At 46.9% G+C, this 27,851-nt stretch overlaps 1 protein-coding gene across 1 annotated transcript in view; it reads right to left on the bottom strand.

Moving 5' to 3' along the window:
• The window catches only part of GRN (granulin precursor), a 93,115-nt gene extending 66,918 nt beyond the window's left edge, over positions 1–26,197 (bottom strand). The window contains exon 1 of the mRNA XM_083150108.1: positions 26,163–26,197. Within this exon, the coding sequence (XP_083006234.1) occupies positions 26,163–26,182 (20 nt within the window). The 5' untranslated portion in view covers positions 26,183–26,197. The remainder of the gene's footprint in view (positions 1–26,162) is intronic.
• Positions 26,198–27,851: the final 1,654 nt, after the last annotated feature.

Raw genomic sequence — 27,851 nt, 5'->3', positions numbered from 1 at the left:
CGAGCTAACGACCTATAACCATGTCGATCTTTTCCCATGTCTTCCTAATGGTGTCGACCTAATGACTGTCCACCAGCATGCTGTAGACCAAATGATCCCAACCCCTGCTGCAGGAAGCACCACCACTAATGCCTCTGCAGATATGATACGCCTGCCCTCCCCAGCAGCAGCATCCGGCCTCCGTCCACACTCTTCACGCTGACAGCAGCTGGTACCTCTCATCAGGTATTCTGTGGCCATTCACTGCAGCACACAGGAGACTGTGTAGCTGCTGGCACCCAGCGATAGGGAAAGGTGGGGAGACGACAGGCTGGGGGGGGGGGGAGCAGGGTGCATTGAGTCCCCCGCTGTCCTTTATTTATTTATTTTAAACTCTGTCGCTGCCGCCCGGCCAACCAGGCACCCACTGAGAGAATCAGCAGTGGCGTAGGTAGGGCGGTGGAGCGCCAGCTCCTGGCGCCAAAAGTTGACAGGGCGCCGGAACCGCGCACCCCAAACAGCATCCCTGTCCTGTATGCCGCCCGCACGCTGGCTCAGTCAGTCTACAGAAAAATGGTCACTGGCCTCCTGCACTGAGGACATGTCTAGTGCAGGAGGCCGGTACAGAGGGTGGGGTAGTGAGGTTGTAGGCGTTAGCAGGAAGTAGCCTGTGTCAATCACAGGCTGCTGTGCGTTCCACCTTCTTCACTCCTGCCCACCTCGGTGTCCGGCATCAAGACTCCCCCTGATCAGGTTAGACTGTACAGGGGGAGCGCCTGTGGGGTCCTGTCATTAAACAGGGGGAGCAGCCTGTGGGGTCCTGTTATTAAACAGGTGAAGCAGCCTGTGGGGTCCTGTTATTAAACAGGGGGAGCAGCCTGTGGGGTCCTGTTATTAAACAGGGGGAGCAGCCTGTGGGGTCCTGTTATTAAACAGGTGGAGCAGCCTGTGGGGTTCTATTATTAAACAGGAGGAGCAGCCTGTGGGGTCCTGTTATTATTGAAAAAAAGGTGGAAGGGGATTCGGAAGTACTTCTGCACTAGTTTTATCATTAATGAATTATGAAAAATCCCCAATTTTGGTACTATGTTGAATTGTGATCTACACAAAGTAGAGGTGCTGCCAAAGACAATGGGTTAGATCAGGGGTGTCCAAACTTTTTGCCACGAGGGCCAGATTCGGTGAAGTGTGGGGGCCAACCATTCAGCCTGACAATCATTAATCACATCAGAATGGTCCTCCACTCTGCCCCCATTCACTCTATGTCCCCCAGCCTGCCCCATTCACTGTATGTCCCCCAGCCTGCCCTTCCTTCACTGTATGTCCCCCATTCACTGTATGTTCCCCACTCTGCACCCATTCACTCTGTCCCCCAGCCTGCCCCCCTTCTCTTAATGTCCATCAGTGCCTCCATTCATTGTATGTCCCCAAGTCAGACCCTCCTTCACTGTATGACTCCCATTCACTGTATGACCCCCATTCACTATGTACCCCACTCTGCCCCCATTCACTGTATGTCCCCCAGCCTGCCCCTGCTCCCCCTTCTCTGAATGGCCATCACGGCCTCCATTCACTGTATGTCCCCCAGCCTGACCCTCCTTCACTGTATGTCCCCCACTCTGCCCCCTCCCTTCTCTGTATGCTCTGCCCGCTTCCAGCTGGAGGCTGCGGGTCGCTTGAAATGACAGCACGGGCTGCAATTGGCCCCTGGGCCTGACTTTGGACATGCCTGGTTACATGCAAAAATAGAAAAAAGAGAAAGAACTGTCTTCTTTGCTGGCGCACTAAGGTGAATAGAATTAAAATGTACCTTTTAATAATGTATTAATTAAAACCGTTGAGGTGAAATTTTGTACCACACAAACTTATCAAACAAACATTGAACAATAAATTTATTAAAATTAGATGCACGTGTTGTGTGTATAATTATTATTGTATTGTGTCGTTTTCTATGCTTTGATTTATCTGGTTGGTTTATGTAGAGAGGTAGGTTACTACACTAGCAGTCGCTATTGTCTTGAGGATATATAGATCCTTTTATAGATGTTGCTCTTCAAGCTTCACCCACGGCAAGAGCATTAGGGACTGGGTAATGAGGACCAATGTGACCGAATTAGGTCGGTCTAACGCTGTACAGAGCCAGTTTCTACAGCCACGCACTGGCTGTTTTAAATGCATCAACTGTGCTACATGTCGATCACTCAATACTAGGAAGTATTTCCCCCAGCCCCATACAGGACAACGCATACCCATCAAATACAGAGTAACTTGCACTACCATATACATTGTGTACATGATTACATGCCCGTGTGAGCTTTGTTATGTCGGGAAAACAGACCGTACAATCCGTGACCAACCTGTCGCCCAACACTTTATCTCCAGGGGACACAATCTTGCAATGCTACGCTACACTATAATTGACCATGAACCTGCAATGCGTGGAGGTGACAGACCACTCAGATTGCTTCGCAGGGAAGCTAGATAGATCCACAGATTGGGGATGCTGTCACCCCGCAGTTTAAATAAATCCGCCTGACTACATTGTTTCCTCTGACCCCATATTTCTCCTTACACGTTGTTTGATACTATAATCCCGCTTGCTGCTATACCTTTTCTGTAGCTATCATATGGATTTATTCACAGATTTATATGTCTACATTATATACGGCGCTTACCGCTCAGTCCAGACGCACAGATTGCGGACTCTTAGCTTTAGCATAGGTTGATACGATCATGCTTGATTTTCATGTACATATTTCTGGGTTTTTTTCGGGTTGTTTTATTTTCTTTACATTAATGCTATCATTTATGCTTTGTACGGTTGTACCATTATCTTTCAGTGTTTTTTTGTTATCGTGTTTGTCTCACAATGGTGCCTTTTCTGTAATGCATTGTATATTTTGTTGATGTTGCATCACCCCGACTACAGGTAACGGCTGATGACGTCATTTCTGGGCGCATCAAACCGGCTCCGGTGGGGGGTGATTGCACATGACGTTCAGGTGTCTACTTAAGGTATGTCTGTATGGTAGCACACTTATCCTGATGAAGATGTTTTAATACATCAAAAACATTTGATCACCTAACTACTGCGTGAGCTTCTTTATTTGGACTCCGAGTGCCGCTGAATTCTGTTCTATATTGTGGAACCTGCGGGTTACCTCTGACTAGTGCCTGGTGCTTCTTGTCAAAGATCCCTGTTGTGGATCGAAATGTCGACTGCTGTGATGACCTAAATAAACCTTTTTTATTCAACTAGCTCTATAGCCTATGGTGAGTGCCTGCTTCAACAAACTATATATATATATATATATATATATATATATATATATATATATATATATATATATATATATATATATATATATATATATATACATACACACACATACACACATACATACACACCAGGAACCTTGAATTATGTGAAAACAGTCAAAAATTATACAGAGACTTAAAAAGTAGCAGTTGATTGTATAGTCCTGTTCTAGTGTTTTAGAAACGGGAGAAAGTAAGAGGAGAAACATTTCCCCAAATCCTCAAACAGGTCAGACTAGGGCCCTTATTCTGATCGGTGCGGCCGGATCCGATTATGCGGCCAGGACCGTGCGTGCGAAACCCCACCTTCCATACGGATCGCCAACTCCGTCCGTACGCGGTAAGAAGCTGGCCGAACGGACCGCACATGTATTTTTCACGGAATACGCCTCCTCCATCTAAGGGAACCTCCCCATCATTCGATGGTCGCAGACCATCGAATGCAGGACCAAGTGCTCCACCAGCTCCCGCAACCTCAGACCACACGGACATTTTTCCGTGCAAAAGCAGGGATCTGGGCGGGCAGCTGACATCCGGCGATGTCATATGTCCGCCCCCTACACGTGCGTCACGGCCGCATTACCATACGTACGCCCAGCGTTTGCATGGGAACGCCCATGAAACGCGGGGCGTATGCATATGGTAATGAGCCCAAATAGCCCTTCACGCCCCTCTCCACCCCCTGTTCGGAGTGTTCACATATCATGCGGGATTTGGCCGTACGCCCCGCTCACACATGCGCAGAGACGCCTCTGCACATGCGCAGACACAAAACATCGGCGGGCCGAACGCACGCGGATATATCCGCACCGACCAGAATAAGGGCCTAGGAGAGGTAAGAAAAAGGGCTGGAGCTACTGGGTAGCTGTATGGGTGCTGGCAAGGGATGTCTTGTAGAGCAGCTACCACTTGGACTGAGTAGGTCCCAAAAAAACAGAGAGGAAAAATGGGGGAAAAGGTTGCGCTAGAACCAATGAGGAAAATAAAATAACATTTATTGGTACACATCCATATGAATTAATATAAAACAAAATTATTAAATACACATGCTCACTGCCCACAGGGCCACTTTTGTAGAAGTTTTTGAAGGGGGGATCCGCTCCTAATTATGCCGCCAGAGTGAAGCGGAGGACCAATCAGTATGGCCAGGGATTGTAAATTTCCCCAATCCAACAGATATTAGATGGTGTGGATATAGTTACCGGTGCCGTTCCTTGGTGGGTTCCTCTGGGAGATCTTTAAATCCTTTTAGGATAGCATGGAAGCTGTGTCATCCCTTTTTGTTGGAACATGAGGAAAATGTCCACTGAGAAGCTGGAATTGCAGGCACGGTCTACTGGTAAGGCGGCTGGTTGGATCCCAGGAAATGCGTGAAGTGGCAGTTGGGGGCAAGCGAGTAGAGCAGCGCATGACGCATTTTGCTGTCACACAAGGACAGTTTTTTCCTTGGTTCTAGCGCTACCTTTTTCCCCATTTTTCCAGACTAGGAGAGGTGGCCATTAGGGAAATCATTTCCATACCTTTGCTTAAGTTATTTACTATGTTATTCATAATTATATAGAGTCAATATACTCTACAGTGCTTTAAATTTGGGTACAAAACAAGCAGAAAATTTATCAAAGCTTGGTGACAGATAAAGTGGTGAGAGATAAAGCACTAACCAAAGCTTCTATCTGTAATTTTTCTTTATTTAGCACCTTCTAGACCAGGGATCGCCAACCCGTCGCTCGCGAGCGACGGGTAGCTCGCCGGGTGGTAAGTGGTAGCTCGCCTGACCTCTTGGCGGCAGGAGGTCAATGGCGCAAGAAAGCGACCTCCTGCTGCTCCCCTTCCGACGTGCAGCGGTTGTTGCTTGGCAGCAGGAGGTCACCGCCGCAAGAAAGTGACCTCCGGCTGTAAAGTTGCTCACTTCACAGACCGGGACCCTCCTCCAGCCAGGCACAAAAGCTCCGTTCCGGGATTTCCCAATTACATTTCAGTCACACTGCGGCAATTTCTCAGTTCCCTTTTGCGACGGTCAAGCGGCATTACCCTTATTATTATCTATCCTTATTTACTTTATCAATATTTATTAGTCATTAGCATTTCCCTGTTATGCTGAGTGAGCGTACCTCGGCGCTTTCTTTAGTATCCTGTGGATTCCTGGCCAGGAAAACGGTGCTTTCTAAAACTCCAATAAGGTGTGCAGCCGGAGGTCACTTTGTTACTGCGTGAGATCACTGGCTGCGGCGCGCCTTCTGCTACAGTACGTAGGACACATGCTGGTGCTGCACTCTGTCGTCGGCGCTGCTTCACTGGACCGCGGGGCAGCTCCCAGGGCCTCCTTCACTACCTCCTCTCCCCGGCAGCAGCAGGAACAACAATGGTGAGTTGTTCTGCTGCTCGGAAATTCATTGGGGCAAATGTGTTTCTGGCACTGGGGGCATATGTATTGCTGGGATTGTGGCACTATTGGGGGCATACCTGCCACTATTGGGGGCATACCTGTACCTGGCACTATTGGGGGCATACCTATATCTGCCACTATTGGGGGCATACCTGGCACTATTGGGGGCATAACTGGTACTGTATTGGGGGCATATGTGTATATGCCACTATTGGGAGCACACCTGGCACTATTGAGGGCATACCTGGCACTATTGGGGGCATGTGTATCTGCCACTATTGGGGGCATACCTGGCACTATTGGGGGCATGTGTATCTGCCACTATTGGGGGCATGTGTATCTGCCACTATTGGGGGCATACCTGGCACTATATTGTGGGCATATGTGTATCTGCCACTATTAGAGGGCATACCTGTACCTGGCACTATTGGGGGCATACCTGGCACTATTGGGGGCATGTGTATCTGCCACTATTGGGGGCATACCTGGCACTATATTGGGGGCATATGTGTATCTGCCACTATTGGGGGCATACCTGTACCTGGCACTATTGGGGGCATACCTATATCTGCCACTATTGGGGGCATACCTGGCACTATTGGGGGCATAACTGGCACTGTATTGGGGGCATATGTGTATCTGCCACTATTGGGAACACACCTGGCACTATTGGGGGGCATACCTGCACTATTGTGGCATACCTGGCACTATATTGGAGGCATACCTGGCACAATTGGGGGCATACCTGGCACAATTGGGGGCATATATGTAAATCTGGCACTGCACTATTGGGGGCATATGTGTATCACACCTCCACTTTCATTGGCCGCACGGCATGTGGCTACACCTATTTTTTGGCAGGTGCCTACGGCACGCACACACAGTACCGCCAGAGTATTTATTTACAATGGCACCATAATTAGGCAGCCATTGTTTATCTGGCACTGCTGCGGGGGCATTGTGTTTATGGCATTAGTGTGGGTATTGGTGGCATTGTGTAACTGCCACTGCTGGTGGCATGTGTATATATGGCACAGCATCTGTTCAGAGAGGCTGGGGGCATGGCCTTCGGCACGTGCAGATGTCCCTTATCCTCTGCCTCCAGCGTTGGGAGGTATGTATTCGGCATATTGGACATTGCAGTGTGTGGCATATTGTGTCTGGGGCATTGTGGTATGTGGCATAATGTGTCAGGGGCATTACAGTGTGTGGCATAATGTGTAAAGGGCATTATTTGGTCATTAGGCAGATTTCTTTCTTTTTTTTATTTTAGTAGCTCTTCGGGTGGCTTATTTTGCCGCGAGTAGCTCACGCCCCAAAAAAGGTTGGAGACCACTGTTCTAGACGATACTACATAGAATCTGATTGGTTGCAACATCCCATATTCAATAGAACTCTCATCTTAGGAAATGAACTCCTAATAGAAATATTTCTATTCACTTTATGTGCCTCCATGCTTTGATTCATCTCCTACATAGTAATAAAACAAAACAAGGATTTATCAAACTGGTAAGAGAGCTCTGAAGCAAGTTTACAATCTACAGAGTTTAAGGTGCCTATACACGTAACAATTATTGTATACAATATCGTATCTCATCACATCTCAGTTTTGCGATGAGATGAGATCTAGTACAAAAAGTATGTGCAGCAACCGAGATGCGATGAGATGCGATATAGTATACAACATTGTATACAATAATTGTAACGTGTATGGGCACCTTAAGGTATACATACCCATGCTACCGGCATATCTGGGAGACTCCTGAATTACAATGACTTCTCCATACCCTCCAACTGTACCAATTTAGCCGGTACAGTACGTTTTTTTAACGGTCTGTACCGGCTAAATCAAAGTGTACTGAATGTACCGTTTTTTTGATAACTGGCTCCTCCTCTGGCTTCCGGCAAACTGGCATGCATATGTTTGTAGTTTCATTCTTTCACAGCCTGCTGCTCTTCGGGGAGGGGGAGTGGCCGACCAAACTACAACTCCCAAAGGACTTAGGGTGCCATGTCACACACCCTATCACGACGCGAGCCAGTTTGCGCCTGCCCTGCCGACTCTGCTGCTGTGGCCCGCCGCCGCTGCTACTGGCTGCGCTGAGCATGTCACAGTATATGACAGTGCAACTGCCACTGACTGCTCTCAGCCTGATGGACACAGGTAGGCAACCTACTCACCTCATACAGATGCAGTGTTTTTTTTTTTAAGTTTAGGGGTCGTGGCCATGCCCCCTTTACTCGTGACCACGCCCCTTTTCTGCGGTTGTACCGATTTTTACTACTCAAATGTTGGAGAGTATGCTTCTCCCAGAAGTAAGCGGTCTAGGCAGAGCCAGATTAAGGTCTAAATGGGCCTTGAGCTGAAAATGATCAAAGGCCTATTATGCGCAATAATAGGGGTTGTGCAGGCAGGGCAGGCACCTAATAGTTGGGGCGTAACCAGTGTTCTGTTTGGGTGGTCTGCTCATGGGTGTATTTCTATTTGTGTAAATACTTTTTAACTAATTATATATGCCTGGAAAAGGCAGGGGGCTGATATAGGAAAAATGTAGGGAGATATATTGGTGGGTGCCCTCCAAAGGTGCCGATGTCCTAAGATACTTGCGGGGTGAGGCGGCACTCCAGTCATAAAAAAAATACTGAAAGCCAAAACTTGGTAGACATTTCAGCACCTTTTATGTGGTCACCTAAGTTTACCACACCATTAACCCCTTATACATATCATGCAACACAATAGTAACCCCCTTATACTGTACTTGCCCAGTGCGGTGTAAGGCACCGGAGCGTCCCAGGCGGGGCGGGGATGCTCCGGTGCTCACTCGCCCCCCACCCCCCCCGGCCACTGTACAGGGGGGGTGCCGGTGATTGTGGCAGTGTTCTGGGGCGGGCGGGGGGGGGGGTTGGCAGGGGGAGTCGGGTGATGCGACGGGGCAGGTCACATCATCAGTTGCGGTGCCACTCACCTCCACGGGCACCTCCTGCTGCAAACTGGTGCCCTCCAGTGCCAGGTGCCCTAGGCAAATGCCTAGAGCTGCCTAGTGGTGGCACCGGCCCTGTACTTGCCTCTTACACATTATGCCACATGGAATGAGCCAAAATTCACACCGATTGAGCCAAAATTCACACTATGGCACACAGATTAAGGCAAAATTTTGCCATATGGATTAAGCCATAATACACACAATACCAGGCATGTGCACACAGTGGCCCTCTAGCTGTTGTGATACTACACATCCCAGCATGCCTTGACAAAGTTTTAGCATTCCCTAATAGCAAAACTGTGGCAATGCATGATGGGACTTGTAGTTTCACAACAGCTGGAGGGCCATAGTTTAGACATGCCTGCACTATACTAAACAGATTGAGCAATAATGCACAATATGCTTCATAAATAGGGGCATTGCACGCATTAAAAATTTACACCATAATGCCCATTACATGTTAAGCCACACACAAGAGACAAAAAAAATTATGAATCTAAACGCAATTATAAATCCCTTGCAATTTGACTGACACAAAGCCAACATTTGGGGGTGGACACCGGACATTTTATGGAAGTGGCAGGAAAGAAATGCAGCCGTGCCTAGGCATTTTAAGGGATGGTGGAATTAACCTGATTCTTTTGTATATCAGCGATAAGTTAGCCGCCATCCTGCACATGTGCACAGCTGTGAATGTCATTGCAGCCGTGCGACTAGAGGGGGAAATCCATACGCAATCACATACCATGGAATGGCCCCCAGCCACGAACCCCTATGTTCAGCGGCCGCATAGGCCAAGGCTTACTCAGAGCTGTGATGGCCGTAGGAAGATTGGGCCACTGTTAACATCAGCGCCCCTCTTTCCCAATGACCAGGGTCCACCAGCGTTTTTTACAGTGGCACTCCCAGAAAACTCTGAGGTGCCGCACAAAATGCCTGCCTGTCACTCATCTTGTGAACGGCCATTGCTGGCTTTTTTCACAGGGGGACCTGTGTGGTCTCTAGTGGTCACTGGCATTAGTTCAACTCATGGAGGTGAGGAGTAGTTAGCCTTCTATATATAAATAAATTCTGAAGTAGTCCAGTAGATTAAAAAAATATATATATTTGCATCATATTTTGAATTTTACATGTTGAAAAAACATGTACGTACAGTGTCTATGGACACTGATCCTCCTGGTGCTTAAAGTTATATCAAATGTAAATGAATATAATATAAAATTAGATACACAAATGCATAGTTTATACTTCCCTGCTACAAGTGGTCAATGAGATTGGCAGTCCCAACCATATGGTATATCACAACTGTTAGGAGCCATTATAAACGGCTAATTTCTGCCTTGTCAGTTCTGTGGTTTTTGCCAGGTATTTGACTCTCTTGTGGCCTTCAGTGGTGTGTCTGTGCCATTGCAGCTCAATCTCCTGTGAGTTGATTTATGCACAAGCCTGACCTCGTTAGCCCTGCTTGTGAGTTGGACTGGATTGTTCACAGGTGTCTTGATCACCTGAGCCCTTCATTAAGCATTCTGCCCTGCACTACCCTGTCGGTTATAGTTCCTAGTGGAGTTCTGCTCAAGTGTTGTCTAAGCCTTGTCAGAGTTCTGTTATAGTCCTGTATATTCTAGCAAGCACTCCTGCCAAGCATCCTGTGCCCAGCCTTGCCAGTGCTATAGAGTCTGTGTTCCTGGTCCCAGCCAGTGCTCCTTCCTGTCTGTTCCTCTGTCTGTGCTGCAGTCCCCGGAGTTCCTTCTGTGGTTATATCATCTTACCAGTCAGGGGTTCTCCCTGCAGCTCTCCTTTTATTTATATTGTACTGTACCATCTCTGCATTGTTGCAGCAGCTCGCACTGGGGGTCATGTTTGTCCTGTTAGGGGTAATTTCTTCCCTGCGCGAGTATTCAGGGGTTTGTTTGTTATTTACCACCTTAGTACATTGTTGCAACCGTGGGGAGTATTCCCCGCATTTTGATAGACTCTGGGGGTACCCCATCCTGTTTGTCTCTTTAGTTAGCTTTCCTCTAGCACTCTCCTTGCCTTGGCGGACATGTTGTCTCACATAAGGCCTGGTGGCATTGGGCTTGGAGCTGGCATAACCAGCTCCTTTGAACAGGGCTGTTATAGGTGAAGCCTAGCACTGCAAGTGTCCATCAACCACAAGGAGAGGCAATAGAGTTAGAGGTCGGGTTTGGTGGTACCCTCCAGAGTCCTAACAACAACAAAGAAAAAACAAATATGAACACTGCGTCTGGGAAGACAGATTAATTAATACAAAAATAATTTTATTTGTAGAAATGGGAAAATTGCTTGCTCTCATACAGGTATGAAACTAAGTGATGAAAGGGAGAGGGGGGAGAGGAATGAGTTCCGCACTGATATGTCCCTTTGTTCGCCTCTTATAGGCTATATCTGCTTTCTCTTATTTATTTAACATTTATTATCTTTCAAATTGAATTCATAGTTTAATTCAAAAAGAAGTGGTGCTACCCTTCTCTAAATTTTAGATATACACAAGAAAAAATGGGGAGGGAACAGTAGAGATTGGGTGGGTGCACACTGCAGATAGCTATGTTAGGCATCCAACTGATAATATACACTTAAAATTTAACTTTTATTTAATGTATCATTAAAAAAAGTGCACATTATCCACATATTGATGAATAATAATTATACTGTACTAAGAGCTGAAGGGCTCACAAGTTCCTAATAAAATACCGGACCAATAGCCAGGGAAAAACCATATGGCTGGAGCAGACAGTTGAAATGTTACGGTCAGAGAATTGAATATTAAAAGTACACATATAATGCTAAAAAGTCTCTCTCCCTAAGCGGATAAGGAGAGATTAGGAGACAGAAACACATATAAATTGAAGAGCCTCTACATCACGATCTTTTTTTAATCACTTTTTCCAAACTTTTCTCACCTCTACATTATTGTTCTAATAAGAATAAGTAATTAGCATACTTCTTCTTTTTTAATGGTACATTAAATAAAAGTTAAATTTTAACTGTATATTATCAGTTGGACGCCTAACATAGCTATCTGCAGTGTGCACCCACCCAATCTCTACTGTTCCCTCCCCCCTTTTTTCATAGGTATGAAACTAAGCATGATCCTTATGAGAAATTTCAATATGGCATGATTTATAATATAAAGATATAACAAATAAAATGCAATGTAATAAAAATACACAAATGAGTGAAATTTGTTAATTAGCTATCAAATCAAACACGTTAGCTATCACATCCAACATGTTAGCTATCATAAATCACTTTTGTATGTCCGTCAGTAAAGGTAAAAAATATATGCAGCTGTCTGTAGATATTTTAAAATATGAGGACCTTAATTCTCCACTAAGCAATATAACAGTCAATTTCAAGTTCCTATTTGTTAATATAGAGGAAACCTGCATCCCTATAGATTGTAAGCTTGCAGCAGGGCCCTCTAACCCCCAAGTCTGTCTGTTACCCAGTTTGTTTTATCACTGTTTCTTTTTGTCACACCCTTTATCACTATTAGTTGCTTACACATACCCAACATTCTATGACACTTTACACTCTTACACTTCACAGCTATATTTTATTTATGCGATGCCCTGGGGTGGTTTTGCTGGACTGGCTTGGGGGTGCCCTGTGCCCCAGGCATGAACCCCATAGTGCTAGGGACCTGCTCTAATGAGGAGACCTTAACGTGGTGAGCAGGTTGATATATTTGGCCAAATGTATGCTAACATCCTCAGAAATTAATTATAAAAGGAATACATGTTAGCAGTAATTATTGTATAGTGCACCTGCAACCCCCCTTTGTTTTCTATATAAGAAACTGTAAATAAATAAAATAAATACATTTCGGCTCCTGGCAGAATTGCCTGGACTTTGAGAATATATACTCTCAAATTTCAGGCAATTCTGCCCACACTCCTAAAAGGAACTTTTTATCTGTATAATATTGGCCTAGGTCTCCCTGGCCAGCCGAGATCCCAGATTCCTCTATTTTAACAAATAATTTGAAATTAAATGTTAAAAATATTTTGCTGACATTATTCACATGACCTAGGGAGGTTACATACATGGCAAAATAAGGGGTAGCAGAGGGGATACATGTATAAAACAAAAATGTAAATCCATAAAAGTTTAAGGACACATACACTTAGTTGAACATTTTTTTGCTACAATGCATGTGTCTAACTCAAGTCGTGTACACACGGCAGTGGTATGGGCTATATTCGCTGGAAATATGGTCGCTGGCGACCATGTTGCCAGTGATGGGAGTGTGCCCCGTTTTCAGCCCCATTCTAATCCCTGGTTGCAGGAGCTTGCCCACTGCAGGAGGTCGGACGTGATCGTACATGCTGACCGTCCGACCTCCTGATCCGGTCCGATGCGCACGGGACCACGCATCGGATTGGATCAAATGTCAAACACATGCGATTTTGGGCCGATTTCACGCGATTTATCGGCCCAAGTGCTCAAATCGCATGGAATCGGTCCAAAATCGCATAATGTATGGGGGCCTTTACAGGCTGTGTTTGAAAAAAGTCAGTAAGGAGCTGATTGGACATTTATCTCTCTTCATCAACCCTGCATTTATCATCTGCCCCAATATTTATAAGTTTTAGGCCAGTATTCAATGCCGAAGTTCACGCTGTGGAGCGATTATTTAGGATTCGCCGTGCATTCTCCGGGCTGGATGATTCGCAGCAAGCCATCCCTCTGACCTATTCAACACAAATTTGTACACCACCCCCCCCCCCTCCCCCTGGGAGGATGGGAGACAGGCAGGGAGGGGGAGATGCAGGGAGCGCTGCACTGGGTCTCACTTATTACATATTCACGAGCGGGACCCAGAGCAGTGAATATTAATGAGTGGGTCCCCACCCCTCTGCTTACGTCATGTGTAAAAAGAAAATTAAAATTTAAAATATATTTATGTGCTTCAAGTTTATACATACAAATAGCAAGACCCTTCAAATAATAAAATAACTGATTTTTTTTACACCCAAAATAATAAAAGGAAACCTTTATTTTATTTTAAAAGAACACATTCCAGTTCACCTTTAAAAAGTGGAGGAATGTAAAACTGTGAAACTTGGTGAAAATCACGGAGAAAGCAGTTCTCCATTTGAGCATTGAATACACTCTCGGCGAATTGGAGTAAAAACCCCATTGAAAACCACCAGCGAATTGCAGCGACCATCAAACAACGAATTGGCAGACATTCCCTGTTCGCTTTCAGTCACCGTTGAATACAGCGAATCGCAATCTTAGTTTTGCCGGAGAACTTGCAGAGTCGCCAAAAACTGCGGCGAATCAGAGGCATTGAATACTGGCCTTAGGGTCTCAGCACTGAAGTGCTCCAGAATTACTTGTGGCCTTACCTGCCTCCCTACATCTGTAATAGTGTTGCCAATTGGTTCTAATTCCTCTGCTAATTCCTCTGCTTGCTGTCTTCTCCATCCATATCATGTGGCAGGTATTGTTCCACACAGATGTTGTGGAGAAAACAGCAACAGAACACAATTTTAGACACCTTAGAGGGGCTATATAGCAAAATGCCACCTGACTTATCAAGACAGACATCTATATTTTAATCCTTTTGTTCATGCTGGTAATTGTGTTTAGCAGGGAAAATGGGCAGCGACAGTGGAGTCAGAAGCCAAGACAAACATGGATACCCAGCATAACCTGAAAAACATTGATAGCGTACTTAGTAATATACTTATATTGTAGCAGCATAGTGTTTGTAAGTTTACAAATTAGTGACAAGAATTCACACACTTACCCAGCAGCCACCCTGCTGGCATTAAATCGGCCTCAAATTTTTCCCACAGTTGTGACTGAGGAAGTTTCATAATTTTATCACAGTCAGTGGCGGATTCAGGGGGGGGGCACCCGGGCACGTGCCCCCCCTGTTATTCATTTTGTAGATGAGGACCAGAGCTTTCCAATGAGCCCAGCCCCATGTATCTAGCCCCCCGGGAACCGGAGATATCGCCTGGCAAAGCTGTAACATTTTTTTCCCATAGGATAATATGGGACCCGTCAATTCCGACCCCCACCCGGTTCCGATGGCTGCCAGTTCCCCCCCTGGCATCACAGGAGCTTGTAGTCGATGTCATTCAATTCCAAATCGCTGGGCCTTCAATATGATACCAGGATGGTCCATATCGGTCATTCGGTTCCAGAGATATAGCGTGTAAATCAATTTTTTTATTTTTGAAATGTAATTGTAATTTCATGGCTGTTCATGTTCTTTGAGGGCAGATTACTCTGGAACCAAACGTTCCAGTTTCACTGGACCAAAATCATTCAAAGCCCACTCAAAAGTTCTTCAATATGAGACTTGTCTCATGTAAATGGGTCAGTTAGTTCCGAAGATATAGCCGGTTAAATGAGATAACTGGTTAAAGGGGGGGAGGGGTGGTTTTCTCTCCCCCTCACACCAGAAAATGCAGGGACTAGGCTGGTGTAAAAGGGGCCAACCTGGGAATGCATTTTCTGGTGTGAAATGGGAATTATTTCAAATAGCTGGGACCTGCAATGCTCGGAATACAGCCAGGTTCTGCCACTGTCAGTGGCTATCACTTCTGCCTGGCGGCGGCTGTCCCCCATTTACCACAAGCATGTATTCCCCATTGGCAATGAGCATGTAATCCCACATGGCAACGAGCATGGAACCCAGTTGCGTAACTATAGCTCCGCAGCCCCGCGGTGGCGGGGAGGCGAAGAGAAAGTTTGGGCGCCGGGGGTCTGCGGGACTAGTTACCCACTGCTGTCTCTGCTGGTACCTGCCTGCCGTGCCCGGTGCCGTCATGGTCCCGACTCCTGTCTCTCCCAGTGCTGGCTAGTGGCTCCTGCTGCTATAATGAAAACGGACACTTAGAAAATGGCTGCCCCCATACTGCAGACAGTTTTATGTCTGCAGTATGGGGGCAGCCATTTTCTAAGAGACTTTTCATTATAGCAGCAGGGGCCACTAGCCAGCGCTGGGAGAGACGGGACCGTGACAGCACGGCAGGCAGGTACCGGCAGAGACAGCAGCGGGGGTCGGGGAGGGGGAGTGGGGGCGCCCAAAAAATTTGTGGCGGGGGGGGCTCAAAATTCGTAGTTACGCCTCTGATGGAACCTCTGGCAATGAGCATGGAACCTCTGGCAATGAGCATGTAGATAAGCAGCACTTACTGTAAGTAACATAATTTTTAATAGGCATTATGGTGTTTGGCATAATACATAATGGACATCATGCCGTGTAACTTAACGTGCAATGGACATTATGGTGTAAATGTTTAATGCGCGCCTTTGGTGGACAATGTCCCTGTTTATGAACCGTATTGTGAATTTTGTCTTAATCTGTGTGGCATTATGTGAATTCTGGCTCAATCCGTGTGGCATTATGTGAATTTTGACTCAATCCATGTGGCATTATGTGAATTTTGGCTCAATCCATATGGCATTTTATGAATTTGGCTCAATCCGTGTGGCATTATGTGAATTTTGACACAATCCGTGTGTTATTATGTAAATTTTGGCTCAATCCGTGTGGCATTATGTGAATTTTGACGCAATCCATGTGACATTGTTTGAATTTTGGCTCATTCCATTTGGCATCATGTGTAAGGGGCAAGTATAATGGGGTCTAGTATTTTGTAGCATAATGTGTAGAAGTTGTATATGGTGTTGTACACTACACTCAAGGACATGCCCCCTGTTGAGTGGCCACACCCCCTTTTCCAGAGTGTGCCTTCGGCGCGCCCACAACTACATCCTTCTCTTTTGTTGCCATGGTGGGCCTATTTTTAATCCCATTGCCACCCTCTCTCTGCCGCTCTCTTAGCATGTACACTGGTACCACTAACACTGGCCCTCCCCCACCTAAACCCTCTTTTATCATGGTGCCCCCCCTGTCATTTTATCCTGGATCCGCCCCTGATCACAGTCCACCTACACGTTGATACTAGATGCATGAAGACAATTACGTCAGGAACTCAGCCTAACTCTGGGTGATCTCAGCTCTATGTGTGTGCAATCTATCGCACACAGAACATTTGGCATGCAAGCAGACATAGGCCAGGGTTGCCGACTTTCAAAAAATCCTCTCCGGGAGAAGCCCGGAGAGGAATCTTGCATTACGAGTTTTGGGGGCGGGGCTTAACTGTGATGTCATTAAGCCCCGCCCCATTACGGCAAATAGCCGAAATAACTGATATCCATGGAGGGGGCATGGCTAAAATGACACAATTGTGCCATTTTAGCTCCGCCCCCTCCCCTGAGACCCACGGATTGCGGCATATAAATGCCACGATCGGGGGGCTCAGTGGGGGTCCCCCTGATTCCGGGAGGGTTGCCCACCCTTTCGGGGACGGAAGGAAGGACTCGATTTTTGGGAGACTCCCGCAAATTCCGGGAGGGTCGGCAACCCTGACATAGGCGTGCCCAGCACATTTTATTAGGGCGTGCACCATCAAACGGGTGTCGTAGCTCAACCTATTGGGCGTGTCTAACACCGCCAATCAGGCGTGTCTTCCTTCATCTATTGGCACTCGCTACAATATAAAAAGTCTCTCAGCCACACCATAATCTCCTGCCTATTTTAGTTTTAATCTTCTAATTACTCTGTGTAACAGTACTTGCAAATAAACATATCTGGATGACACAGGTATGTAGTGATTTGACAAGGGTCTCGTACAATTAACAATGCAAACACACATTATTGATTGATGGGCGCTTCTTTAAATGGAATACAATTCTAAAAGCAAAAGTCTTTGGTTAAAGATATTGGTGGTATTGCTAGCGGCAGAGGTGTTCATAAGGGTGGGCACAGCATTAGGGGGTGCCTGTGCACCCCTAACACTCAATGTGCGCACACCTATGCTAGCAGATATAAGCAGCAGCTGGCTCTAAAGCCTTCAACACCTGTGTGAGGTATCGGAAGAGAGTGGGCTGTGAGATACCAATGCCTCTGCCATTGAAAACTACCAGTAGAAAATAAGTACAACACAGCCAGGAGTTTGTGCAGGCCTGAGACAGCACATAAATGTCCTGTCTCAGGTTCTAGCTCCAGTCTAATGAGCAGGGCCGGCGCTACCCACTCAGCAGCTCCTGCAAAGCAGGGAGGCACCATGCTGAAAAGGCGCTGTCTCCCTCCTTGCTTTGCTAAAGCTGCCTTAGCCCTCACTGTCACTGCCTCCTGCACGCCGCCCATGCAGGAGGCAGTGCCACTTTTTAAATAATGGTCTGGGTTATGTGCCTAAAAGGTGACCATACACGCTGCAATAGCAGCGTGCGATGCGCGCTCCCGCGGGCATCGCATCGCACAGTACAAAAAGTATGTGCTGCACATACTTTTTGTACTACTTTCGGATCGCATCGCACACACATTGCACGCATGCCGTGCGATGCGATCTAGCCCATAACGTATGCGATTCTCGCAGCGTGTATCGACATCTTTAGTGCCTGCAACACTTTGTGGACACAGCACTGGGATGGTGTATGCATACATGTACATGCACCTGAGATCCTCCATAGGTTGCATACAATCCCACAATCGGGCTGCAGCTTGTTGCAATGGTAATGTGAAAGGGCGCAAAATTTATGGTTTGCAGGAGGGCGCCGGACACCCTAGCACTGGCCCTGCTAATGAGGTCATACAGACAGAGAATGTTTCATGATTTAGACCAGGCATGTCCAAACTATGGCCCACCAGCTGTTGTGAAACTAAAGTCCCATCATGCCTTGCCATATTTTTGCTATTAGGGGATGCTTAAACTATGGCAAGGCATGTTAGGATGTGTAAATGTCACAACATCTGGAGGGCCATAGTTTGGTGTTTTTAGTGACAAAGAAGTATTAAGGAAAAGGTGATTCTAAAAAGATTTTAGACTAAAAAATGTCAATTTTATTTAGCAGGTCTTCAGTGTATATGAAAGAGATAATTTATTGTCCAGAAAATGTTTTTATTGTATAATTATCTCGGTACTCTTTACCTAGCACGGCGCCCATCGCGGCCATTGAATGCACTAAAAAATCGGGTGCGACGCGACCGACGCGATGCCCGCAATTTCCCATAGGGAACAATGTTAAATTTCTCAATTGACCCGATTTTACTGTTCAATGCCTCAATTGACACGATTTTTCCATAGGAAACAATGTTAAATGGCCCACAGTGGCCAAATAGCCACCCTCAAGTGTGAAATGGCCCCCACAATTGTTAACGCCACCCCATGATCAACGAGAACCCGAAGCGTGGCGAGCGCAGCGAGCCCGCGAGGGGCGGCGGTACGCGTCCTACGACCTTTTCATACCCCCACTATCCACGTCGGCGTGGAGTTGAGAATAGAATAGTGTGGCGAGCGCAGCGAGCCACCGAGCCCGAAGCGTGGCGAGCGCAGCGAGCGCAGCGAGCCCCGCGAGGGGACGCGGATACCTGTGAAGCCCGCGAAGGGACGCGTTTACTTGTGAAGGTATCCGCGTGCGCTCGCCACTCTTCGGGCTCGGTGGCTCGCTGCGCTCGCCACACTATTCTATTCTCATCTCCACGCCGACGTGGATAGTGGGGGTATGAAATGGTCGTAGGACGCGTACCGCCGCCCCTCGCGGGCTCGCTGCGCTCGCCAAGCTTCGGGTTGACGTTGATCGTGGGGTGGCGTTAACAATTGAGGGGGCCATTTCACACTTCAGGGTGGCTATTTGGCCTCTGTGGGCCATTTAACATTGTTTCCTATGGAAAAATCGTGTCAATTGAGGCATTGAACAGTAAAATCGGGTCAATTGAGAAATTTAACATTGTTCCCTATGGGAAATCGCGGGCATCGCGTCGGTCGCGTCGCACCCGATTTTTCGTGCATTCAATGCCCGCGATGCCCGCAATTTTTTTACCTGCGATGCCCACGATCAAAATCGTGGGCGCCGTGCTAGGTAAAGAGTACCATTATCTCTGTCAATAAAACTCTTTTATTTCGCACCCTAATGTGTTTACTGTGTATTACTGATACTCTTGTTTCGGTACCCTCTGCTGATCCACTGGGGGGTCATGGGCACTTTTATGTACAAGGCCCAGGGGTAAATATATAATTATCCCAGGGTTGCCGACTTTAAAAAAATCCTCTCCGGGAGAAGCCCGGAGAGGAAACTTGCATTACGAGTTCTGGGGGCGGGGCTTAACTGTGACATCATTAAGCCCCGCCCCATGACAGCAAATAGCAGAAATAACTGCTATCCATGGAGGGGGCGGGGCTAAAACGTCACGATTGTGCCGTTTTAGCTCCGCCCCCTCCCCTGAGACCCGCGGATTGCGGCATATAAATGCCGCGATCGGGGGGCTCAGTGGGGTCCCCCTGATTCTGGGAGGGTTGCCCACCCTTCCGGGGGCCGGGAGGAAGGACCCGATTTTCGGGAGACTCCCGCAAATTCCGGGAGGGTCGGCAACCCTGAATTATCCCCTATATTGTGTTTGAGTACCACCAGATGAATTCCAATCACCTGGATTGAAAACCAGGTGGTCTTAATAATTCTGGTACCGTTACTTCTGTTATTGTCACCTGGTAGGTATTTTTATAAACAAATAAAGATAGCTCCAGCTGTATACTGGTTTAAATACTTTGTCAGCAAGGATGCTCTCTATTGTTTACAAAGGGAATATAGCACTGAATTGTTTCCTGGTTAGTATATTGTATACAGGAGCAATTGAGTGTATTGAAAGAGTACTAGAATGCTATGTTCTGGTATTGACAATTAAATACAGTCACCCAATTGGGGACCGGGTGGTCTTACTAATTCTGGCAATATTGCCTCTATTGTTGCCACCTATTAATTGTTTATATGAACAGACCTGGGGAAACCCTGCACAATACTTGTTTAAATGCTTTGCAGGCAAGGGTGCCCTCTGCTGTTCATATAAAGAACACAGCACAAAAATCTTTTACATTCAGTATAACACAAATAGGGAGATTTTACATATCTAAAGACATTTGGGGCGGACATTTTATTGTGGTCCGTCTCACTAGCAGAAGAATTAAGCCAGCAAGGGAGCCGGGACGGGACCAGCAAGACAGGTAAGGCTGCGGGCGGCGGGCGGCAGATGGGCGGACGGGAGGGGGCTAACTATAGCACCACAGCCCCCCGGCGCCCACACATGCACAGCGCCCCCCCCCCCCCCCCCCCCGCGGCTGCGGGGGTTGCGGTGCTATCGTTACGCCTCTGATTCTAGTACTCTTTCAATACACTCAATTGCTCCTGTATACAATATACTAACCAGGAAACAATTCAGTGCTATATTCCCTTTGTAAACAATAGAGAGCATCCTTGCTGACAAAGTATTTAAACCAGTATACAGCTGGAGCTATCTTTATTTGTTTATAAAAATACCTACCAGGTGACAATAACAGAAGTAACAGTACCAGAATTATTAAGACCACCTGGTTTTCAATCCAGGTGATTGGAATTCATCTGGTGGTACTCAAACACAATATAGGGGATAATTATATATTTACCCCTGGGCCTTGTACATAAAAGTGCCCATGACCCCCCAGTGGATCAGCAGAGGGTACCGAAACAAGAGTATCAGTAATACACAGTAAACACATTAGGGTGCGAAATAAAAGAGTTTTATTGACAGAGATAATTATACAATAAAAACATTTTCTGGACAATAAATTATCTCTTTCATATACACTGAAGACCTGCTAAATAAAATTGACATTTTTCAGTCTAAAATCTTTTTAGAATCACCTTTTCCTTAATACTTCTTTGTCACTAAAAACACCATCTGTGTCTGTATATGTATGTATGTGTGATTTTAACCTCTTTAAATTCACTGCGGCCTCCCATCATATCACATAATGGGACCTTTTAGAAATGTGATCTATTAAAAGTTAAATTTTATGAAATTATTTCTGTTTAAGTGCGCTCCCTAAATAACAGTCCTTTTTCTCTCTTGCTTATTGCTTAAACCTTACTGTTTGGGAACTGCACCCCCGCAAACCGATTTATCAAATGTGGGGATTTGATCTGCGGATCATATATACCTAAATTTACTATAGAGTGCAGACATACCCCCAGCTCCGTCAAGGAGCAAACCCGCTTCTACATTGGGCCATAGTTTGGACATGCTTGATTTAGACAGAATTTATGTATAACCTCAACATCCGGCATTGCATTGAAGTTACAACACACTTAAATAAACGATGCCTCTGCGGTACCTGCACAACCTGCTGATTATGTTCAGTTTCCTGACTCTGGCGTCTTCTTCTGTGCCGCTGACAGAACATCAGGTATCCCACAGTCTCAAGAGACAGCAGCTCATCAAGCAGAAAAGCACCCATGCTTTCAAAATGCAGAGAAGTGTGTATGTGCTTAATGGGCTTCTATTAGAAACACACTTGGGTGTGGAGTAATATGTTTAAATAGTTTCACATGTCTATAGATTGTAAGCTTGCGAGCAGGGCCCTCCTACCTCCATGTCAGTTTGTATCTACCCAGTTTGTTTAATCACTGTTGTCTTCAATTGTAAAGCATAACGGAATATGCTGCGCTATATAAGAAACTGTAAATAAATAAATAAATGTGAAATTTGCCTAAAAAACATGGCGTATTTGAAAATCTGACTTTTGTGTTTTACACCCCTTGACAAAGTAAGTATGTATTTAGGAATACGAATACATAGTAAATTTGTCAAAACCATTGAAGTGAATGGAGAAATACGGCAGAGTTCTATCGATGGTGTATTCATTCATAGAGGCCTGGACTGTGGTGAGTAACTAGTGGGGAACCAGCCAACACCACCCAGGTGTGTCAGCAGCTTGTCGACATATACACATCAACAAGCAGTACTTAGGTGCCAAGTCACGACCTGAGCGAGTAACTGTGGTTCCAGATGCCACATGGTGGTGGCAGCGTGTCCAGGACTCCTCATTTACCCTTATGCACTTTTAGAACTGTTTTGCCACAGTTCTATTTGTACTTGTGTTCATCAACCTGTGAGTGGAACAAAACATTTGAAGATTAATGCTAAATGAAAGGATTCTATCCTGAAGAGCGACATTTTTTTTTTTTGGAATGGAGGTAGGGGATTGGTTCAGGATGCAGGCAAGGTGGGAGCATGACACAGTAGAGGGATTGGGTTGAGGTGGTAGAGAGGTGGTGTAAAATTAGTTACATAGTAGGTTGAAAAAAGACTTGCGTCCATCTAGTTCAACCTGGTATAGATTATCCATTACTGATTTGGTATCCATTGCTGATTTGGTAGGTTCTGATATTTTACAGACAGATTATATTTCTTATTTGTACCCATGGACGTTTTTATCCAGTAAATGTTTGTCCAACTTAGCCTTGAATGCATTTAATGACCCAGCTGCCACCACCTCACCAGGAAGAGAGTTCCACAGTTTGACTGTTCTGACCGTAAAGAAAATCTTTCTACTAGCTGAATGAAATCTTTTTTCTTCTAATCTATACTCATGCCCTCATGTCCTAGATTCCTTTCTAGTAGAAAAGAGGGTGTGTGACAGTTCCTTATATTGGCCCTTGATATACTTGTACATGTTGAGCATGTCCCCCCTTAAACGTCTCTTTTTCCAATGTAAATAGTCCCAAATTGCTTAATCTCTCCTCGTAGCTTAAATTCTCCATTCCCCTAATAAGCTTTGTTGCTCGCCTTTGGATTTTTTGTAATTCTATGATGTCCTTTTTGTAGTGTGGGGCCCAGAACTGCACTCCGTACTCGAGGTGAGGTCTCACCAATGCTTTATACAGTGGCATAATTACCCTTGTGTCCCTAGTTTCCATTCCCCTCTTAATACATGCCAGAATTTTGTTGGCCTTTTTTGTAGCTACATTACAATGGGCACTACATCCCAGTTTGCTGTCTATTTGGACTCCTAGATCCTTTTCAAGTATGGAATTACCCAGTTCCTCTCCGCTAAGGTTGTAACTTGCACACTGGTTGTGTCTCCCAAGGTGCATAACCTTACATTTATCTACATTGCACCTCATCTTCCATTTTTTTGCCCACTCATCTAGAATTGCAAGATCATTTTGAAGCATGGTGACATCTTCTGATGATTTGATGACTTTGCTAAGTTTTGTATCATCCACAAAGATGGATACATTGCTGAGTAACCCTATCCCAATATTGTTAATAAAAATGTTAAACAGAATGGGCCCCAAAACCGAACCCTGGGGCACTCCACTTAGTACCGGTATCGTATCTGATATGGCACTATTCACAACTACTCTTTGTTCTCTATTACATAGCCAATTCCCTACCCATCTGCAGATATTTTCACCCAATCCTAGGTTCTCCATTTTATTAATCAATCTCTTGTGTGGGACAGTATCAAATGCTTTAGCGAGTAGATGACACACGGGAAGATGCAGAAATCTTTCTCCATTTGATCAAGGAGGAGTACCTATTAGACAACAAGCATAGCCACATGCAAAACGTCCGTACGGTTTTGTTTACCTGGCCCATCTACGTCAACTAAGCGAATCAAAACAAGGACACCAGCTACATCAGCATCTGCTATGGAAAGTCCCAACCAAGGCTAGGCTGTCCCTGACAATGACAGATTTTACTGAGGGGCTGCAGTTCCTAGGTAAAATCCAACTAATTTATACTACTACATATTCTAAGTTAAGGTTGGCACAGTTTTAACTAACTTTATATTATAACTATATTCAGTGGTTAAAGTAAGCTGTAATTGGGCCGGAACTGCGTTCCGTTAGTTCCATTTTGGAGGTGGAACGCTGTCTGTCCCTGCCTGCCTCAGCAGTCTCTCTCTCAGAGAGCCAGGCCCGGCGTATAATTTGAAATAGCTGCCATGGCATGGACGGATGGACAGCCAAGCCACAGGAGTAGTGAGGGGAATAATGCTGCAACTGGCCTGCTGCTAATCAGCCCGGTGCCCGGGTGTGTGTTCTGTGCTTCTCCAAGCGTCCATCCTCCACCTCCTGCAGGAGATGTGCCCAGCAGCAGCGGCAGCTCTACAGCGCCCGCCCATGTAATGTTGCTGCTGCTGCCTGTCACTATCTCATTGCTGGGAGGGCACCTCTCCTACACCACTGCCTCTCCACGCAGCTACTCCACACCACTGCCTACACACACTACTACGCCCCAAAATGCTACACCACACCACTGCCTCCCCACTGCCTCCTCACACTGCTACTTCACATCACTGCCTCCCCACACTGCTACTCCACACCACTACCTCCCCACACTACTATGGAACCAGTTTGAGACAATAAGAGCTTGTGGCCCGGGTTTCCCACAGCTCTGTCCAGCTGTCTCCTTTACCACACAGTGAGTTCAGTGCACACAGTACCTGGCACTGTGCATTTATTGTAACCCTGAAACTGTGCATGTAATCCCTGGCACTGAGAATGTAGGTAAGCAGCACTTGTGTGGCATAATATGTAATGGGCATTACCATGTAATGGGCATTTTGGTGTGTGGCATAATGTGTAATGGCAGTGGCGGAACTATGGAGGGTGCAGGGGTGCAATTGCTATGGGGCCTGGGCATTGTCAGCTGTACTGTCACTTACACCCTTTCCTGTGAGCGGCGGGCAGTGCGGGGACAGAGAAGTGGTGATCCAGCACCCCTCCCCTCTCCCCTCTGACCTCTCTGATGGTGCCAGCCGGTGCTAGACGTAACTATCTAGTCAATCACGCAGCGCTGTGCGCAGGGGCTGGCTGCCCCCCATCTTTCTGGAAGACTGAATGCTTGTGTGCGCCGGAAAAATTAGACATGTGGCCTATCATAAGGGGGCGTGGCCTGTACCTTGATTGTATTGTGTACCTGCAGATTGCACATTGTGATGCTAATTACACATGCCACACACCTTGATGCCCATTGCACCCCATACTGTGAGGGCAATTACCCAATGCTCCCCACACCGTAATGCCCATTACGCCCCATACCATGATGCCCATTACACCGCACAATGTGATGTCCACAGTGCCAGATTTGCCCCCACAGTGCCAGATATTCCACCACAGTGCCAAATACACATATGCCCCCACAGTGCCAGATATGCCACCACAGTGCCAGAGACACATATGCCCCCACAGTGCCAGAGACACATATGCCCCCACAGTGCCAGATATTCCCCCCACAGTGCCAGAGACACATATGCCCCCACAGTGCCAGAGACACATATGCCCCCACAGTGCCAGAGACACATATGCCCCCAGAGTGCCAGATATTCCCCCCACAGTGCAAGATACACATATGCCCCAACAGTGCCAGATATGCCCCCACAGTGCCAGAGACAGATATGCCCCCACAGTGACAGATACACATATGCCCCCACAGTGCCAGATACTCCCCCACAGTGCCAAATACACATATTCCCCCACAGTGCCAGATATGCTCCCACAGTGCCAGAGACACATATGCCCCCACAGTGCCAGATACACATATGCCCCCACAGTGCCAGAAATGCCCCCACAGTGCCAGAAACACATATGCCCCACAGTGCCAGAATTTCCCACCAACAACTCACCATTGTTGCTGTCCATCCATCTGCTGCTGCTGGGCAGGGGGGGTCCGGTGGGGTACGACAGCCCTCCTGCTCCCCCGGGCCGCTTAGCCAGCCACTGGCTGCGGGCCACGCTGGATCACCATCCACCTCCTCCAGGCAGTCCTCCTGCGCTGGCCGTGGCTTCCAGAACACGGCCGCGGCTACAGGAAAATGGCCGCCGGCCTCCTGCACTGAAGACATGTCCTCAGTGCAGGGGCCGGCAGCCATTTTCCTGTAGCCGCGGCCGTGTTCTGGAAGCCGCGGCCAGCGCAGGAGGGCTGCCTGGAGGAGGTGGATGGTGATCCAGCGTGGCCCGCAGCCAGTGGCTGGCTAAGCGACCCGGGGGGCACATGGCACCCTGCCCCCCGGCCCAGCCCGCCCCTGGCTGTGCACCGAGGTAGCATGGGAGGGAGCTGACTACAGAAAAGATGATTACAGAGCTCAGCCGGGAATGTCTGCAGCAGCTAAAACCTGGTGCAGACGCGTGAAAGTCCCGGCAACGAAAAGGAGACCTTGACCTTCCCTCAATGCTGGAGGTAAACTGCAGCACTTATCTTAAAGGGGCGAGGGGATGAGGAGGAGCAGGGGGTGGGAGGGCGAGAACACAACACAGCATGTACTGAGATGGTGTAGGAGGGGAGGATGAGATTAGGATAGGATTGTATAAAGTACACTACCTCCCCCGCTCTCCATCTAACCTCTCTCATGTTTCTGTCTCTCTCTCTCTCTCTCCTGCTTTCTCTACCCCCTCCCTCTATCCTTTATATTTATTTCTATCCTGCTCTCTCTCTCCTCATGTCTAACCTCTCTCTCCCCCATTCTGCTCTATCTAACCTTTCTCTCTCTTTCTATCTTTCTCCTGCACTCTCTACCCCCACCTCTCACTCACTCTCCATCTAACCTCTCTCTCTTTCTTCCTCTCCTCTGCTCTCCCCTGCGCCTCTCATCCATCTAGATTCTAAACCATCTCTCTCCCCAACCACCCCTCTCTCTCCCTGACACCCTCTTTGACTCTTAATTCCTTCTCTCTTCTGCCACCCCGAGGGTCATTGTAGTGACAATTGGGGGGGGGGGGGGGCTTTCAAGATTTTGCTATGGGGCCCAAAAGGTGCTTGTTAAGCCCCTGTGTAATGGGCATTACAGTGTGCATAATCCCCTGTCCCACAAAGTCATGCCCTAATTTTTTGCAGTGCACATTCAGACCGCACTGTTGTTTCTTTTAGGTGTTGGGATGTTTTGCAAAGTGGGGCATAATTTCAATTATGGATGGTATTATGTGCTGCGTATTATTCTTTACATGGGTATGTGGGGTAGGCCATAAATGTAAAGATTGCAAGGGGGAGCCAAACACCTTGGCACCCACCCTGGCTGTGATATAAGGCGGGGGGGGAGTGACTTCCACCACCTCTCCCGGACCTCTTTAATCACTGACTATATTGGAAAATGGTCTAAATATAGGCAACTTTCCAAAGGAGCTGGGTTTAAACAGTAAAACCATACTGAATTAGAATTTGCATAAATGGCAATGCATTCAATGAGACTCTGGCCTGCAACCAGGCTTTCTGTGGCCTACAGATCCTCACCTCTGTTCTCTCATGGAATGTGCGTGAAACCATCACTGCAACAGATTTTGGTATGTGTCTCCTCCTGCATGCTGTCCAACTCTTTCTC

Source organism: Crinia signifera, chromosome 6, assembly GCF_055691185.1.
Source record: "Crinia signifera chromosome 6, ASM5569118v1, whole genome shotgun sequence".
In the NCBI taxonomy this organism is placed as follows: Eukaryota; Metazoa; Chordata; class Amphibia; order Anura; family Myobatrachidae; genus Crinia; species Crinia signifera.
Note: the sequence above shows the minus strand (reverse complement) of the source record. Positions and strands in the feature narration are given on the sequence as shown.